This window comes from Fistularia commersonii, chromosome 7 (assembly GCF_037954325.1).
Source record: "Fistularia commersonii isolate RoL2024-O1a breed Wild chromosome 7, RoL_Fcom_v1.0, whole genome shotgun sequence".
NCBI classification, from domain to species: domain Eukaryota; kingdom Metazoa; phylum Chordata; class Actinopteri; order Syngnathiformes; family Fistulariidae; genus Fistularia; species Fistularia commersonii.
The window spans coordinates 7,338,951-7,356,976 of record NC_141290.1 but is presented as its reverse complement, the minus strand read 5'-3'; the positions used below and the strand labels follow the sequence as shown (position 1 = coordinate 7,356,976).

At 42.9% G+C, this 18,026-nt stretch overlaps 2 protein-coding genes across 2 annotated transcripts; both read right to left on the bottom strand.

Annotated features, from left to right (window-relative positions):
• Window positions 1-1,691: 1,691 nt before the first annotated feature.
• On the bottom strand, window positions 1,692-9,571 carry gxylt1a (glucoside xylosyltransferase 1a). The gene is made up of 8 exons (XM_086148801.1): window positions 9,309-9,571; window positions 8,842-8,934; window positions 8,000-8,183; window positions 7,306-7,437; window positions 6,970-7,221; window positions 6,382-6,505; window positions 6,100-6,272; window positions 1,692-2,569 (listed from the first exon to the last, which is right to left on the bottom strand). The coding sequence occupies exons 1-8, from the start codon at window positions 9,491-9,493 to the stop codon at window positions 2,396-2,398; spliced, it is 1,317 nt and encodes a 438-aa protein (XP_086004927.1). The 5' UTR covers window positions 9,494-9,571; the 3' UTR covers window positions 1,692-2,395.
• Window positions 9,572-9,698: 127 nt separating this feature from the next.
• Window positions 9,699-14,184, bottom strand: LOC147232553 (YY1-associated factor 2-like). The gene is made up of 4 exons (XM_086148799.1): window positions 14,028-14,184; window positions 13,637-13,762; window positions 10,784-10,936; window positions 9,699-10,614 (listed from the first exon to the last, which is right to left on the bottom strand). The coding sequence occupies exons 1-4, from the start codon at window positions 14,051-14,053 to the stop codon at window positions 10,374-10,376; spliced, it is 546 nt and encodes a 181-aa protein (XP_086004925.1). The 5' UTR covers window positions 14,054-14,184; the 3' UTR covers window positions 9,699-10,373.
• Window positions 14,185-18,026: the final 3,842 nt, after the last annotated feature.

Below are 18,026 nucleotides of genomic sequence, written 5' to 3'. Positions count from 1 at the left end.
TGTATAATATTCTGAAAATTAGAATATTAGAATATTGTGATAAAGTTCTTTATCTTCTGTAATGCAATTACAAAAACAAAAATTACTTTTTCATGATATTCTAATATTTTGAGATAGGATTTTTGAGTTTTCTTAAGATGTAAGCTATAATCAGCAATATTAAAATAACAAAAGGCTTGCGCTATTTCAGTTGATTTGTAATGAAACCAGAATGTATGACATTTTCGTTTTTGTAATTGCATTACAGAAGATAAAGAACTTTATCACAATATTCTAATTTTCTGAGACAGTCCTGTAAATGTCTCCTGCCTTCTCACAGACGATGCTCTCGCCCACCGAATCTCATCGACGACAACTTCTCCATCTCTTCACGGACGGGTCCACAAACACCCCTCTCCTGCTGTCCCAGGTTTTTTTTCTTGGCTACCTAGCAGAGGAGATACCGTCCCACTGTTTTTAAACGCCACTTCACTGACAGCGGTGGCCATGTCTGTGTCAAACGCTCATCCCGCTCAGCCCATATCAAAAAGCAAAACATCGGCAGAGCAACAGCTCGTATGTCAGAAACGCGACGCAATTGTAAGTCAAAGTTCCACTCTATTTGGTACATCTATCCAGAACGCTTCTCTGTTTATTCGAAGTCTGAGTTAGAAGATGTGAAGTCGATGGCCAGGACTTTCTTCGACTTCCAAGTTTCACTGGGAGACCCACAGCAGCAAGGCTCTTCACCTTGGTGAGGAGCACTGACGAAATATCCAGGGCGTCTGAGTGACGTGCAAATGTGATAGTCCACTGAGGACAGCTGGATGTCAAGTTAGGCTATGCAGTGTGTGTGTGTGTAAGTTTGTGTGTCTCTGTCCAAAAAACAAAAAAAAAAAAACCCTCACTAACCCAAGCTTACTGTTCTGTATAATTCCTGTGCATCGTGTATTTGCAAGTGTATTTGCAGTCCCTATGTCCTCTATTGTATATTTCCTGTGCATCGTGTATTTGCAAGTGTATTTGCAGTCCCTATGTCCTCTATTGTAAGTCGCTTTGGATAAAAGCGTCTGCCAAATGCAATGTAATGTAATGTAATGTAATGGATGACAGAGCTTGGGCCTGTTTGCATTCATTCTCGGGGCTGGGAGAAGGAGGGGGAGCAGGAGCTCAAGCTTTTCCAGGACATTTGACTTTTTTCTCATGTTTCCCAGGGAAAACCACGAGGAACCTGTAGTAGCCTGCTGCACATAATTCACCTACAAGAGCCAGATTTCCAGACTTGACCTGCCAAAGATACAAAAGCTGCTCATCAACTAACAGATCTATCCGTCCTTTAAGGATTTTGTTTTGAGTGGGACTAAAAAACAAAAGTATCCGGGCCTGACAGAACCGATATTCTAGAAGGCTATGTCTTTGAGATAAAATGTCAGGAAAGCTTGCCGCTTTTGACAAAAAGCTAGAATAATATGCTTCACTGTCTCGCAGTGTCGTCGTGCGGGACAGTTGACGAATCTGGTCACGTCCGCCGACCCGCCTCCGCAGAGCCAGAGGCCACGGACCAAAACACATCAGCTCCTCTCTGACAATGCTTTATAAAGTCTTCACGCTCGCACTCCTGCTCCTTTTCGGCATCCTGTTGCTGTACTCCTTGAGAGGAAAAGAGTTTATTTCAACAGCATTGGCTGAAAAATCTGAGAAAATAATGCCCCCCCCCAAAAAAACACACTAACAGCCTTTTTTTCCACTCTCTCATAATAGAGAATTTATACTTTACTACACATGACTGTTTGGAAACATAATCCTTTGTTATGACAAATCAAAACAAGTTAAAACTTTAATAAACAATACTGCCAGAACACCGTTACATGGCTACGATCGTGAAAATGCTGTCCGTTGATAATAAATACTGATATTTGCACGGACAAGTAGACACTATTGTTTCTGCACAAAGAGAAAAAATTCACTCATGGTGAAAGATCTCAACAAGGTCATTAGCACTGAAGAATTTTTTTTTTTTTTTTTTTTACGCGTTAAAGCTATGCTAACAGAACTTTGTTGTGATTAAGTACCCTGTGCGTTTCTCTTTCCTGCAGGCCAATGGGCTGCTGTGCAAAAGCGGACATACTTACTCACAACCTGATTGTCTGGGAAAACACAAGGTGTCCGTCCCGCCTGTGAACACCGACATAGGTAATCTCTGTAGAGGCAAAAAAAAACCGACTCTTCCTTTTACACAGCGGAAAGAAAGCGCTGGATGGACTGATATGTACGGAAATGTCCTTGTGACGGACCATTTGTCCATCATTGCCTGCACAATGTCTGCAAAGCACTGAACCCGTAAGCAGCGGTGGGTCAGTGGAAACCTGAGTAAGTCACATTACCCTTGTTTGTGACGAGCGGACGATAATCGGTGTCAGTTTTGCAAAAGGGTATGAGGGCGTTGGTCCTGCTGAGCAGACAGGATGCTTTGTTTTAGAGCCTTGGTGAACAGGTGGCTGCTCCTTCCACAGTAGGAGTGGGCGGTGGTCTGGAGCGCCGCCTCCAGAGGACGGAGCAGGGACGTTTCCATGTCCTCACTGAAGGAGTACTGCAATAAAATCAAAGAAAAAAGGGATGGCGTGAGAAAGCGGTTTGTCGGAATTTCACAAAAATGCAGATTAATTCATACGAACATTTATACTGGTTGCGTGCACATAAACAGAAGAAACAGTGTGTTGATACGCCTGTCGCCAAGGGATACGCCACGGTAAGAACAATCCTATAAAGGTGCCTTTGGTTTCTACAGATATTCCTCAGGCAGCTGCTTCTGATCTGAAGTTAGTGTCTTGAATGTGGCGCCGGAAACCAATTTACCGGCAATTTCTTGCTCATTTACATTTAATTTCTTCCCCTCTCCCGCGAAAGCAGTTTTTGCGCAACATCCGTTTCATTTTTTTGGTTTTGCTGGGCGACTGCTGGTACTTAACAAAAGTCACTTGCAACTTATTCAGGTGCCACTCATCTTTTAACTCCCCCTTGAAGTGTAGAAATGAACCCCCTTTAACCGCACAAATGGGAAAATGAGGAGAAAGTCACGAATGACAATTCACGTTTAAATGATATTCAGGGACTCAACCTACCCCACCCGCCCCTTTGTTTTGTCTTTTTGGCATAGCGAGGCAATCGGTCAGCTGTGTTCCACGTCGCCGGGCCCGGAAGAAGCCCGACCAACGCTCTGAGCTTGATTCACAGCTGTCAGTGGGCTGAGAGTCCAATTACCGCTCCTGAGTCTGAATGGCCTCAGCGAGGTGCGTCACTGAGCACGGCGGCTGCAGCGCAAAAGGTCTGCATCTTTATTGCGCGCTCTTCTAGACTCGCTCAAAGTGCAGAAACCAGCAAATCAAAAGCAGAAATTAACCCTCTAGCTCCCATGCAAGTTCCCGGCAGAGGCTGGTGCTGACATTATGTAAGCAGCGTTGCAGGCCATTTGTTTTTATATTGGGAGTCTACACTTCTTTTACGACTCTCCTGTAAATAAGGGGAAACCGCTATTTTACAGGATCTCATTTGACTCCGGTTTGACCGAGCGCTGAGTGACAGAACGCTCACTTTCTTTATTATCTTTCATATAGCGCAGCAGGCAGTAAAGCACCATTACAGCCCTGTATCGATTTTTATGTGGATGCTGCTGGTGCGTTGTCCACATAGCCATCATGATGTCTCTAACTAGCATCAGCACTAAAAATTTTACAACTCTTCTGTGGGCTGGGCTGCGTAATGGTGGTGCCCTTTATTGCAAACTCCTCTGCTAGCTTGGAGAGCCTGCCTTGGGAGACGAGGCTGGGCGAGGAACAATTGGTGGGATGGAAATGAGCGTTTCCTCCAAAATTGCCTGCTTCAGGATTTAGGATATTGTCCTCGCAGGGGCCGAGTAGGCGCAAACTGCAGGGTGCAGGAAGCGACAGGAGCACCGCATTTGTCGCAAATCGCATTGCTTTGCTCAGACAACCTAACGCCACAAATCTGGTCATCTCTCTTTAAAAACAAATAAATATCCCGAACCCAAAATCTCCCATGCAAATTCTGCCTCTATTTCTCGCAGTGGTTTATTTTCTTTGTCCCTCACTTCATTACGACCTCCGCATTAATTAAGCGTGTGTTTCGTCGGAAAACAGGCCGCTGGGGTTCACAAAGCTGGACCTGGTGTTTCTTGTCTCCTCAGTTATTTACTTGGTACAATAAGATGAAAGTTCATCAGCAGCAGCTTTATTTGTCGTTTTCTTTGTGTTGCTTATTCTCAGTTTTACTCAGATTTTATTCTTAATCCCTATCTGATTCTAACTATTTGCCAATTATCTCCTCTTTCACTTCTCGGTGATGTGGTTATCATGGGATAGATTTATTTCCCCTATTCCCGGTGTCTGCATGTTTACACCGGGAACATGGGCTTTCTAACCTCCATTCACACAAACTTGAGCTGCATTTGTATGTGAAACTATTCCCCAACTTTTCAGGCGTTCCTCAAGTTCCAATCTTCTTCCTGACTGCTCTCGGCCACTTTTACGGGCTGCAGTGAAATCTTAATGAAAGAAAAAAAATAATAATTTGTGTCTGGGTTGTACATTTATCCTATTATCTCAAGAACGACCATCGGCAATCACCTTTAACAATATGGCTACTTATCCATCCCTAAGACGTTGCTAGGACGAGGCCATCTTGTCATAATCCTCAATACAAAAATATTCCATTCTGAAAATATCTAGTGGGCAAAGCGCACGGGGGGAACGAATATGATTGAGACGTGAAGATCTCTGGCTGTAACATTTATCGCCTGGAGCGACGGCGGCGAGGCCGGACCCTGCGGTGGTAATGGATGGACACCGGCTAATGAAACATCCTCCTCCCTGTGATTGCCGCCTGCCTGTGGACCGGTGCGCTGCAATCCACAGGGGTGGTTCGAAGGAATGCAGACAGCACAGCGGCAAAGAAGATCTCCTTCTGTCTTCCTACCTCTAATGACAGATGTTCAGTGGACAGTGAAGATTTAGAGGACTAGTGCGTGTAGAACATCCATCTGACAGGTGAGAGGCATCTGTCATCAATTTTTCTGTCTTCATTTTCTACAGCTGACACTGACACTTACAATACTCGGGGTGTTTGAGGGATGCAACAAACAACAAACACCTTTGACGCAATAATTGCATTCACACGGAATTTCCTTTTTTTCACACGGAAGAGTTTCTTAAAAGCAGAGCTAGAATACGAAAAGGGTTTATCTTCTGGAAGTTTATTGTTGATTTTAAGTCATTTTTTGGGAATTGTGGTCATGTCTTTGTTTTTTCTGAGCACACCGATATTATGTTGATTTCTTTTTAATTTTCTTTTTTTTTAATGAGGCCATTCTCATTGCCAATTTACTGATGGCTATTCTATCTTATTATTTTTATTATTATTATTTTGTGTGATCAGCAATTTGACAAAAAATGTAAAGAAAAAATCTACTTAATTTCCAAAGACAAGAGAATTTTTTACCAGACAATGAACAGCGGGTGTGAGAAATTACATTTGCCATTTTTCTATTTGCGAAAATAAACATCTAGCTAACGACGTCAGACCCAAGACCATACTGGGTGAATTCAGATGTGTTGCCCAGCCCTGGAAGTTAGCATCCTCATCCCCTCCTACGGTGGACCGATGTCTAAAAAGATTACGGCCGTTTGCTGCCCCCTGTATATTTAAAATGTGAAACACAATTAGATATGCTTAAAATGACCCTCTTGGTCAAAACACGCTGGTCAAAGCAGGCTCTAGGTGGTGATGATAGGTTAGGAAGAAGGACTAGAGATTGATCAGTGTTCTGCGGAAGCATCCGCTGGAGAAGAGTGTTGTGTATCTATTGATCATGTCATGTCTATTTTTAAAAAAGCCTGTTCCAGCAGCACACCTGCTCTTTGAGGAAATACATCCGTCAATAAAAATGATGGCAGACCTTTTTTCCTACTGAAATAATGCTTCATACAGTTTGCCAGCTGTTTTTTTTTTTTGTCAAAATCTCTAAACCATAGATTCAATTTCATTTGCCAACAACTGCCCTGACAGCAATGGAGCGCAGATGCTTTTGGCCGCGGCTGTCTCTACCTTCTGTATGACTTCGTAGACGGCTCTAAATGTAGGCTGCTTGTCATCGTGGTAAACTCCCCGGTTTCCATGCAGGATAAATACGCCATCGTCCTCCGCCTCTCTACAGTTGCTGCCATAAATGCAGTGGTCTGGACGGTAGTTCCACTGGCAGGGGAACACATAGAGGCTTTCTGTAACGTGAGGAAAAAGGAGTCCAGCTTAACGGAAGCGCTGTTTGTTTAATGTTCATCGATGGAAATCAAGTGCCGGTGAATAATGCAGCACGGTGTTTGCACTGACCTGGGTTGTAGTGAAATATGATATTCAGCAGATCCTGGTCCCCCCAGGTGATATTGAGTTTATACTTCTGAAGAAGGGGTATCAAAATCTCTTTCCATTGGAGTGCAACAGTCGTCATGTCATTCTTGAAGGGCAGAATGAAGCGAGCAGTCAACATTAATTTCATGCTGCATCAGGGCAGTGTGATTGTGCAACGCTGGAAAATTAAGCCTTTCCAGCCATCGATACCAGCACAAATGAACGGTCTTGTTTACCAGACAGCGAGCTCATTCTAGAGATCTGAACTGAACAGCAACATTGACCTCAGCTGGTGTATCTGGGTAGTGCAGTTACTCCTTCAGCCCATCATGATTTTTACATATGTCAAAAAAAAAATCCTTATACTGAATTATAAAAAGTACTATGGCACGACCAAGGGGTCATCTGAAAATGATACTCAATTCTTCACTTTTATTTCCTGAAATCTTTTGGGCAAACACCGCAACACTAATGTGTGAACAGCAACTACGAGACAAGGACACATTCGTAACAGGTGAGTGTTGTGGACACCAAAAGAGAACTTAACAAGCACCGGAGTCTGGCAAATACCTTGAAAAGTTTCTCCCTGAGACGTGTCATGTTCATGAGCATGACCCCTGAGTTGATGCCGGTCTTGCCGTAGTAAGGGTGGCGAGCGAAGCGGTTGTACCAGCCAATACGTGGCTCCTCGTGCTCCGGAGCCATGGCGGCTACATGGCTCGCGTTGAACTGAGCGAGGAGAGCCCAGATGTTCTCCACGGGCTGCAGGAATAGGATGTCCGTGTCCACATAGAGCAAAGAATCCACCTCCTTCAGGATCAGCTGGAAATAACGCAGTTTGCGCGGGAAATGATTTTGGGAATCATCCTAACGGGTCAAAAGGATGAATTAATAAAAAACACCTACTGGCAGAAAGAGCCTCTGAGAAGCACAAGGCTTGAAGAGGTTTTTCCACTCCTTTTCATTTTCTCCAGGAAAAGTGATGGGGTAGATGGTGAAGCTGAACTTGGCCTGGACTGCCCTAGGCCAGGACTCCAGCTTGAAGAGAAAGGTTTAGCACTGTGAAAAATATCAGACATGTACATATATGTGGTCTTCTAGAAAGCATCTGTGTGCTTCCCCATATACATAAATGGTAAATAAAGGTCTTTATTGTGAAAAGATAAGTCCAGCATTTCTGGTTAAAAAAATGTAAAACACGTCAGACACACTACACTTCACAAACAAATAAAAGACTAAATGTCCATATGTATGCTCAGCATAAGACAGATTAGTTAAATCACACTATTTAATTTAGGTCAGGTCCTTTGACACAATTTCAAATTGAAGTTGGCGTGAAGCTTTAGTTATTTCTTTTCCTTATTTTGTTGTAAACTTTCACAGAGAACAAAATCAAGTGCAAACAACTGGCAAGGAAGATGTGTGTATGCATATAAGTGTACATGTAGATGTGGTTTCTTAATCCCATGGCCTAACAGACAGACGGGCAAAAAAAACCAGCAGATATATAGAAACGTACGAGATAAAACATGACAAGATCATACCAAGCAAATTAATTAGTATGAGTTACTGTTCAAGAGCACAATAGCAGAAAACTTACAGCGCTTCTGAAGCTGCTGTGAAGCCGCTCTTCAGCAAAGATGTGAAACTGCAGCGGCTTACGGCTGAACAGAAGAGCGGACTTCAGCATGGTGAGGGTCTCCTCTAGCCTGGGGCCACAGGCCACCACGGCCAGGTGACTCCTGTCATCGTCGGCTTGCTTGATTGCAGAGCCCGTCTTTTTTCTATCAGACGGGGCAAAATTCAATGCAACCAGTAATTAGACTTTTTTTCTTTGAGGGAGGTAGGGGAGTTCTGGCTGCAGCACTGATAAGATGGCAATTACAGGACAATGTCTCAGTAATATCACCAGGCTCAGCTGACAGGAAACTCACACCTGTAGGGTTCGAGCTGTCATTAGGATTGATGAAGGCACGTAGGAAATACCTATCCATTACTCATAGCCCGCGTTGCCTCCAAGCGACTCTATAACCTGCTGCAATCCGGTTTGAAAAGCAGAAACCTCCCCCTACCACAATTTTTTTCAAGCTTTCAAACATATATCTCCCTTTGTGACGTTCCAATAAGCCGGTCTTACGATTCATTAATGCTTCAGGATATTTGCTGTCACTCTCTATTCAGAGACAACCGTAATGTTTGATTTAAAGGACGGGTGGGACAAGAGGACTGTGAATAACACACTGCAAATTTAAATATGGCTATTAGATTGAAGATGTAGGACATGGATACAGAACGACTAAAAGGCTAACCGCTGGCAACCAAATGCAGCAGATAGGTGAAATATTACAAATGTTTGTGAGCAAGTGAGTGTGGAAAGTGAGAGTCTATTATTTACTCAAGGTCGCGGATTGTTTTGACAAAATGCACAAAAACTAGTCATACCTAAGAGACGGTTCCAATAAGCGGTTCACTCCACAAACATCGGCAGGCGGTCCCCGATACGGATCCCAGTGCGAAACTGACAGTGATTTACACCTGACAGGATAAACACACCATCTTTTGGGTCCGCAGGGGGTAAATTGTTATCCTAAACATTTGTTCATAAAACTGAAAAACTGAACGGGCTGTTGTACAGCTAATAATGCACGGGGTAAGCTAAATGCTAATGAACTGTCAAGCTAGCAATGTATTGTAGTGTTGGCAATGTTAGCATGTCAAGCAGTTTATATATATATATATGTATATATATATACATATATATATATATATATATATATATATATATATATATTGGCATTGTCGTCGTTAACATCGGAAAGTTAACTCGCTTCAGTGTTCTGGCTAATCGTGTCTTATAAAACGTAGCTAACCTCTACAGTGCGTGGTAATTGCTTAAGTAACTTAGCTACCTGGCGTGACTTCCGCCAAGGCCCGCCGGCCCCGGTGATTTCCTGATGACATATCCGGCTTGGTGACTCCTTCCGACGGCGTCTACGAGGTTGGGTTCCGCAGAGGCGAGCCGGCTGAGCGCGTAAAACAGAGACAGGAAAGACAACGCCGTGCACAGGAAGAGTGCCCGTGTGTGGCATCGCATCGTGCGCTTCACGTTTTGTGCACTACGGCACCATGTTTCACTCTCATGGTGTCAGGACACTTGCACGGAGTGAGAAGACTAATGCAGGAAGTCGGTTGGTGTTTACAGTGTGAAGCCACGCCCACTCTTGTTACACGTGTTTTGTTTCTATATGTAGTTAAGAACTAAACATTAAAGCAGCGTTCATTTAACAGTAATCGCCATATATCCAGGTACCTACTTTATTTGACATTAAAAACCATTCATGGATTAAGTCATGCTCAAATCTAGAAGGACATTTACTTGAAACAGCTGTTAAATATTTATAACCAAATGTTAACAGGTGAAACACTGGTTGCATCCAATGACCTAAGACAGGAAAATAAAGCTGGTGTTATGATCAGATGAGCAGAAAAAAAAAGACATTATGCTTGAAAATAATCTTAGACATAACAAAGACATCATTCAAGTGCAAATAACAAAAGTAAAGAATTAACTACAATTCTTAGGTGATTTCACATTTAAAAATGAACCATATATTCTCTGGAGTGGTTAATCCAATGCTTCCATTCAACCATAATGACATTAGGCAAGTGTTACGTCAAGCCACATTAACATGTGGTACAATACCACAATTTAATATTACTGTTCACTTGTCTGAGTTTATCATAACATATTTGGCCATAACAGCGCTTCGAATTGAGCATACAGCATAGTGTACATCCTGAGCCCTGAAATATCATCATTACCAGGAGGCGGTTATAATACAACCAAAAATGGAAGTGAATGCAATCATATTGACATGTATAACATTAACGAAAACATGCATGTTGAAGTTAATCTCTGGTTGAGGCCTTTGAGAGTGCAGAAGAGCGGGTTGAGCCAGTTTTCAGCTCGAGTGTTAGTGAGTCTCTCCGTTAAGCGATGAAACCTCCCCCCGCGGCGAGGAGCTTCTGGAGACTCCTCGTTCCGTGTTGTCAGAGCTCGAACCACTTTGACTGTGTTGGTCTCCTAGGGAAGCCATTGTTGAGGTCGACACGGGTTTGGCTTTCTCCTTAAAGTCTGTGATTATTACTGTCAAGTCTCCAACTGTGACCTCAAGATGCTGGGCGCTGCTCCGGTCTATGTTTTTTAACCTAGGCCTTGTGAGGACAAACACAGCACAGATAGGATTTCAAAGGGGAAAAAAAAGGAAAATAAGTATTTTAGTTATTTTAGTGGTGGAGAAGAATCTCAGCACTATCAATACAAATGACAAATGTGATGAAAAGAGCTATTCCACAAGCACCCCAGAAAACAGAGATCCATTACCTTATCTTTTTATAGCTTTTCTTTCTCAGTGTTGGGTCTTTATCACTCCTGTCTCTCTCTGATTTTTCTTTCTTTTCCTTTTTGAGCTGTGTAGGTGGTGCATACTGCTGATTTACTTGCTGGGCCACCAACTGCGAAACGGGGCGCGGTTTTCTGGAAAAAAAAACAATAGATTTTTTTTTTTTTTTTTTTTTAATGGACAGTTGTTGACATCCTTGTCGTCAACACAAAGTCAACAAGCATCAGTTTCTGTTTTCCACAGCAATTATTAAATATCTACAAGTGTATATATACATATATATACACACTCTTCCTTCAAAAATAACCTCAAGACCCACCTCTTCCAAACCACCTACAACACCTACAGCTCTTCCCATTAACAATGTTTATGTTCTATGTTTTTCTGTCGTCAACTTGTAAAGCGTCTTTGTGTACCGTGAAAAGCGCTATACAAATCGTATGTATTATTATTATTATTATTATACATATATATATACACACATATAAACACACACACACACACACACACACCTATATATATAAAAACATGTAAATAGCAACCAAGCAGATTCTAGTCAAGAGCAATTCGACAACTTTTGGGTCACAGTGTTTATCAGCCCATCAGCCTGCGCATAAATTTTCCAACCAAAACTGTATGTGTGGAAACTCAAACTTAGAACTTGTTTATAGCGTACAAATGGATTATAAATGGTCAGAGGCTTTCATATGATGACTCTGTGGCAAATCACACCATGTGTGTTGAAAATGACAAAAATATTGTGTGGTAACCCCAGGGTTGTAATGCGGGACCTCTGTTTATCCCCAAAATTATTAAATGTGTAGATACGCAATGTGACCGGAAGGGGCAGAGCAAATGATATTGCTAGCTTGTTGATGAGATGAGATGTACTTTAAGGATCCCATGCTTGGGAAATTGTTTCACAGCAGCATCAAGACATAAAAGGACAAGAAAAGCCAAAAATACGCATAAAAAATGAATAAAACAAATTAAACTGTAAAAGTAGAAAGTATAATCTCAAAAAAAAAAAGGCTCATATTTACTGATATACAGGAATAAATAACAAGCAAAGTAGTAATGTGTTGAGCAAATCTGTCAACCACTTATTATGGAACAGTTAGAATTGTTTTTTTTTTTGATAACACAAATAGCAAGGCCCTCTCTTGCAAAGCTGGGAACTGTAAACCAGAGCAACTCATCTAAACACTACATCATGCTGACATTTAAAAAACAATGAGACGACAGACCGTTATCGAAATGAATCTATTCCACCACAGCAAGCCCTACCAGCATCATTTCAGAAATGACTGAAACAGGCTTTCTGGTAATATATGAGGAAGTCTAGAGTGACAGAAAAGTATTTTACACTGGTGATACAGGGGGTGAGCTGTGTCGTAGGTGTGACAGAGAAGTTCAAGCTCAAGGTGGGACTTCATCAAGGGTCAGCTGTGAACCCCTTCTCGTTTGCAGTGGTGATAGACAGATTGACAGGAAATTAAGACAGGAATCTCCATGGACCATGATATTTGCAGAGGACATTGCGATCTCTGGTGAGAACAGGGAGTAGATGGAGGAAACTCTAGAGGGTTGAAGGTATGACATGAATTCAAATGTGTGAATGAGAATGGAACCAAGTGAACAGTGAGGCTATATGGAGTATAGATAGCAGACTTTAAGTTCTTTGGGTCAACAGTCCAGAGCAATGAAGAGTGTGAACAGGAGGTGAAGAAACGCATTCAAGCAGGTTGGAACAGGTGGAGAGAAGTATCAGGGGTGATGTGGGAGAACAGAGTATCAGCCAAAATGAAAGGAAAGGTGTACAAGACAGTGATGAGACCAATTATGCTGTAAAGATGAGACAGTGGCATTGAAGAGAAGACGGGACGGTAGTAGAGGTGAAGACATCACACTTCTCTTTGGGAGTGAGGAAGATGTAGAAGATCAGGAACATGTTAAATATTCTGGAGATAAAGTCAGAGAAAGCAGAATGAGATGGTTTGGTCATTTACAGAGGAGGTATAGTGAATATATTGCTCGGAATGCTAAGCTGTAGATGCTAGGATTGAAGAAGACTACAGAAACCAAAGAAAGAAGACACAAAATTAGTTTGTGTCTGAGAAGAAGATACAGAGAATAAGGTAAGGTGGATAAGGCTGATCCATTGAGGTGTCCCCTGAAGAGAATCGCCAAAAGGGAAAGAAGAGGATGAAACAGGCTTTAGGGTTTCACTGCAGCAGACAAAATTAGTTTGTGTCTGAGAGGAGGATACAGAGAATAAGGTTAGGTGGAGAAGGCTGATCCCTCATCTCATCTCATCATCATCTCACAGAGGTGTCCTGAAGAGAATCGCCAAAAGGGAAAGAAGAGGATGAAACAGGCTTTTGGTTTTCACTGCAGCAGATTCTTTTCTGGATTTTGCAAAATAAATACCGCCCGTTCGCGCATCACACATAGGCGTAAGCATGACATGCCATCACATGCCTGAATCTACAAAATATGATGTGTCAAGTCAAATTCCCTCCTGGGCAGACAAGGTTCAAGGTGACTGTTTCAATCTGCATGTCAGGAAGTCTAGTTTAGGGGGCTGCACTTCTCCAGGATACTTTCAGCACCAACTCTGTGGATTCACCCGGTAAGGAGGGTGGTTACTTCAGGCCCTGGGGATAATTGACCACTTGACGATAATAGCATGTTAGAGTAGTTTGTGGGGTTTCCCTGTCTCCCGAGTGTGGTCAAAAGCCGTCAGATGTGCGCAAACATTTCACGTCCGACGTCCGGGTTGGAACTCTGCGGCCAAATGCGGGCTTTCGAACCGAGTCACCGGCGCCTCTTACCGGGTTGACGTCCCTTTCCGCACGTCGCACATCATGCACTTGAACGCCTCAGCGGTGTTCCTGAACGTGCAGACGCTACAGTCCCAGTAGCCATCGTCGACTGGGGGCTTCGAATGCCGCTTTGGCCTTCGGACGAAAACAAAAACACAGCGACAGGCAGGGCGAACCTTCAGTGAGACACAATATTTGCGAAACAAAAGACAAACTGGACGGTTATCGGTCAGTCGCCGAGAGGGGACGGTCGCGGTGGAGTCAGTTAGCAGAGGGGGGCGGACAGCTGAACTAGCTAGCCGCCATGGACAGTTTCAGGGAAAGAGCTCCATCCGAGCTCCGTCTCGTCAAAAGACGACTCCCCCCTCCCCCGGGGGTCTTCACTCAGCGACAGTTTTACCTTGTGGGGCTCCTCTTATCTCCCATTCTATGCCACTTCGCCTCAGCGAGCTACGGCAGAGGAGGGGGGGCTTTTAGAGTGCGTTACAGGTGAAAGAGCCGCATTTAGCCGCGGCTCAGCTGTCGTGGAAACTCCTGTCGGCGGTGGTCACGTGGTGCGGGTTTCAGCCAATCACACGAAGTATAATCACAAAACAGGAGCTATAAATGTGACAACGCTGATAGAGGGCGTTTTGTATCAGTGATGGGCGATAACACACATTTATGACCGATGCGATACCGATCGCTTTTTCGGCATATTAATTGATATCAATTATTTGTATTTTTCCGATCGAAATGTCCTCAAAATACCAAAAAAACCTCAACACTTTGTGCTCCGAGTTGTTGTGAGCGGACTAAGCACTACGTTTCCGGTCACGTGACATGCAAGGATTATTTTGAATTCAGTCTCCCGCGGGGGTGGGGGGCACAAAACCCAGGAGTAAGTCATCATAAAATGTTTGACAGTGACACATGCACTTTTATTTCTACTTTATCAACGATTATTATCAACTCTTGTTTGATAATCAAATGAGTTGTGTGTGATTATCGATGTATCTTCCTCTCCTTTCGGCTTTTCCCTTAAGGGTTCACCACAGTGAATCAACCTTCTCCATCTAACCCTATTCTCTGTATCCTCCTCTCTCACGCCAACTACCTTCATATCCTCTCTCTCTACATCTATAAATCTTGTCTTTGGTCTTCCTTGAGACCTCCTGCCTGGTTGGTCCAATGCCAGCATCCGTCTACCTATATATTTGTTATCCCTCCTCTGTACATGACCCAACCATCTCAGTCTGCCTTCTCCTACCTTCTCTCCAAAACGTCTAACATGCGCTATTCCTCTGACTCATTCCTGATCCTATCCATCTTATCAATCCACCCGTAACTGTTTCTAGGCCATACAGCATTGCTGGTCTCACCATTGTCTTGTACACCTTTCCTTTCCTCTCAGCTAGCATACATGTCCTGCACCAGTCGAACATACGTCTCTGCTACTCCAGACTTCCTCATGCAATACCAGAGTTCCTCTTTTGGCACCCTGTCATTTGCTTTTTCTAGGTCTACAAAATTGCAATGCAGCTCCCTCTGGCCTTCTCTGTACTTCTCTATTAGCATTCTTAAAGCAAATACTGTATCTAGTTCTCTTTCTTGGTGTGAAGCCATACTGCTGTTCACAAATGCTGACTTCTGCTCTCAGTCTAGTTTCCATGACTCTTTCCCATAACTTCATTGTATGGCTTGTCAACTTTTTCCCTCTATAGTTGCCGCAATTCTGCACATCCCCCTTAATCTTAAAAATGGTCACCATCACACTTCGGATCCAGTCCTCAGGTATCTCCTCTTGTCTATGATCCTGTTGAATAATCTCAAAGTCAGAAACTTTCAGAAACTTTACAGCTGCCTCTCCTAAATACTTCAATCAGGACGAAAGGCCTTTCCACTGTTCAACCTCTTCAATGCCTTTCTCACTTCACTTTTACTAATCTCTGCTACTTTGTGGTCTACAATAGTCACCTCATCTACCATTTTCTCTCTTCTATTTTCCACATTCATTAGCTCTTCAAAGTACTCTTTTCATCTTCCCATCACTCTTCTAGCATCAGTCAATTCATTTCCCTCTCTATGCTTAATCATCCTGCCCTGCTGTACATCCTTTCCATCTGTATTTCTGTTTCGCCAATATGTATGAATCATTCTCTCCCTCCTTGCTGTCCAATCGAGCATACAAGTCACTGTACGCCCTTTGTCTTGCCTTTGCTACCACTATCTTTACACTGTATCTCCCTATACTCCTGTCTGTTCTCTTCAGTCTCCTCAGTTTCCTACTTCTTCTTTGCTAACTGCTCTCTCTGTATATCCTCCTGCACTTTCTCATTCCATCACTAAGTCTCCTTATCTACTTTCCTTTCACATGATACACCAAGTACTCTTCTACCTGTCTCCCTGATAACACTAGCTGTTGTTGTCCAGTCATTTGGAAGCTCTTCCTGACCACCCAGAGCCTTTCTGAACTCCTCCTTGAAAACCGTACAACACTCCTCCCTTCTCAGCTTCCACCACTTTGTCCCCTGCGCTGCCTCTGTCCTCTTAATCTTACTTGTCACCAGAATCATCCTACAAACCACCTTCCTATGCTGCCTCGCTACACTCTCACCTACCACTTATGTGGTCACTGGTCTCTTTCAGGTTACTTCGTCTATACAAGATGTAGTCTACCCGCATGCTCCTACCTCCGCTCTTATAAGTTACCCTATGTTCCTGTCTTTTGTGGAAAAAACTGTGCACTACAGCCATTTCCATCCTTTTTCCAGTCTACCACCATCCGTCCCTAGTTCATATCCTGTATACCAAATCCGCACATCACTTCTTCAACCCCTCTATTGCCTCCACCAACATGGCCATTGAAGTCTGCACAAATTACCACTCTCTCATCTTTGGGGATATTCTGCATCACCTCATCAATTTCATTCCAGAACTTCTCCTCTAACTCACATCCCACCTGTGGGGCATAGCAACTAACAACATTGATCACACCTTCAATATCCAGTTTCAGATTCATATGTCTATCTGACATTCTTTTCACCTCCAGAACATTCCTAACAAACTCCTCCTTTTAGATCACTCCCACTCCATTTCTCTTCCTGTCAGTACCATGACAGAACAACTTAAACCCTGATCCTAAGCGTCTTCTGGACACACAGTATATCCACCTTCCTTCTTTGCATCATGTTGACCAGCCTTCTACCTTTTCCTTTCATAGTTACAATATTCAAAGTCCCTACTCTCAGTCCCAGACTCTTGCATTTCAAACACGACTTCCTCCTCTCCGTCTTCGACCCACAGTAGCCCAATTTCCACTGGTACCTTGTAGGTCATCGGTACCAATGGCGGTCGTCGTTGACCCGGGCCTTGACCAATTTGGTAGGAGATTATTAGGTTTGATTTGCAAACTTTGTTTGGTTTTGGCAAAGGTTTTACGCCGGATGCCCTTTGTGACGCAACCCTCTGCATTTATCCGGTCATGGAACCGGCTGAGGGAGACACTGGCCCGTGCCGCCCTTAGGCGGCATTTGAGTATTGATATGTCAATACCACAGTCGATACCCCCATCACTACTTTGAGTATCCTCAGATGTCCTCAGTATAATTGCAACCGAGGAGAGCTTAACATTGAATGTGTGCAGAATCTGGTCTGAACCTAAATGTTCTATCATTGACATTGACATTATTATGAAATTAAATGCAACATTAAATACATACCACTCGTACAACTGGAAAGTACATACCACCCAAAGACTGTCCATGCAGTAGATGGAAGACTGACAAGCTACTTAGTAATACGTCTTTGATCTGTTGATGGATCAATAAGTAGAAATAACTAATTATCCCCTAAAATGCCCAGATGTGACATGACCCACTTTGGATCATTTTATTTATGATGTGGTAAACTAGTGTTGCAATTGTTAAAAGAAACTGCATATCTAGCATTATGCTTTTACTTCCACTTGTGAGGGGTGCAACAACTCATTGATTGATTGATTAATTGATTGATTGATTAGTAAATGGGGGAGTGGGTAAATTTACTATTATCACATTTAGACAGCTCTTTGAGAAACCTTAGGAAGTGATTAAAAACACAAATAGTTTTGTTTATGGTACCTACATATTCTGAGCTCCTGTCATTAAAAAGTAATGCATGGATTAGTGCATCACATGTGCACATATATAGCATACTTACATAAATACTTGGGCATTCAAGTGTTTAACTATTGGGGGCAAGCAAAGTTCCAACGGCACAAGCAAAGAATCCTGGGAAGACTCTTGTGAGTCTCCCCAAAACATGTCACAATATCTTGGATGATAATTCAGCGAGGTATTAGAATATTGAACAGTTTTTTTTAAATGACTCTTACTGGGACAATCTACATCACAACACTAAATGACACTGAATTAAAATA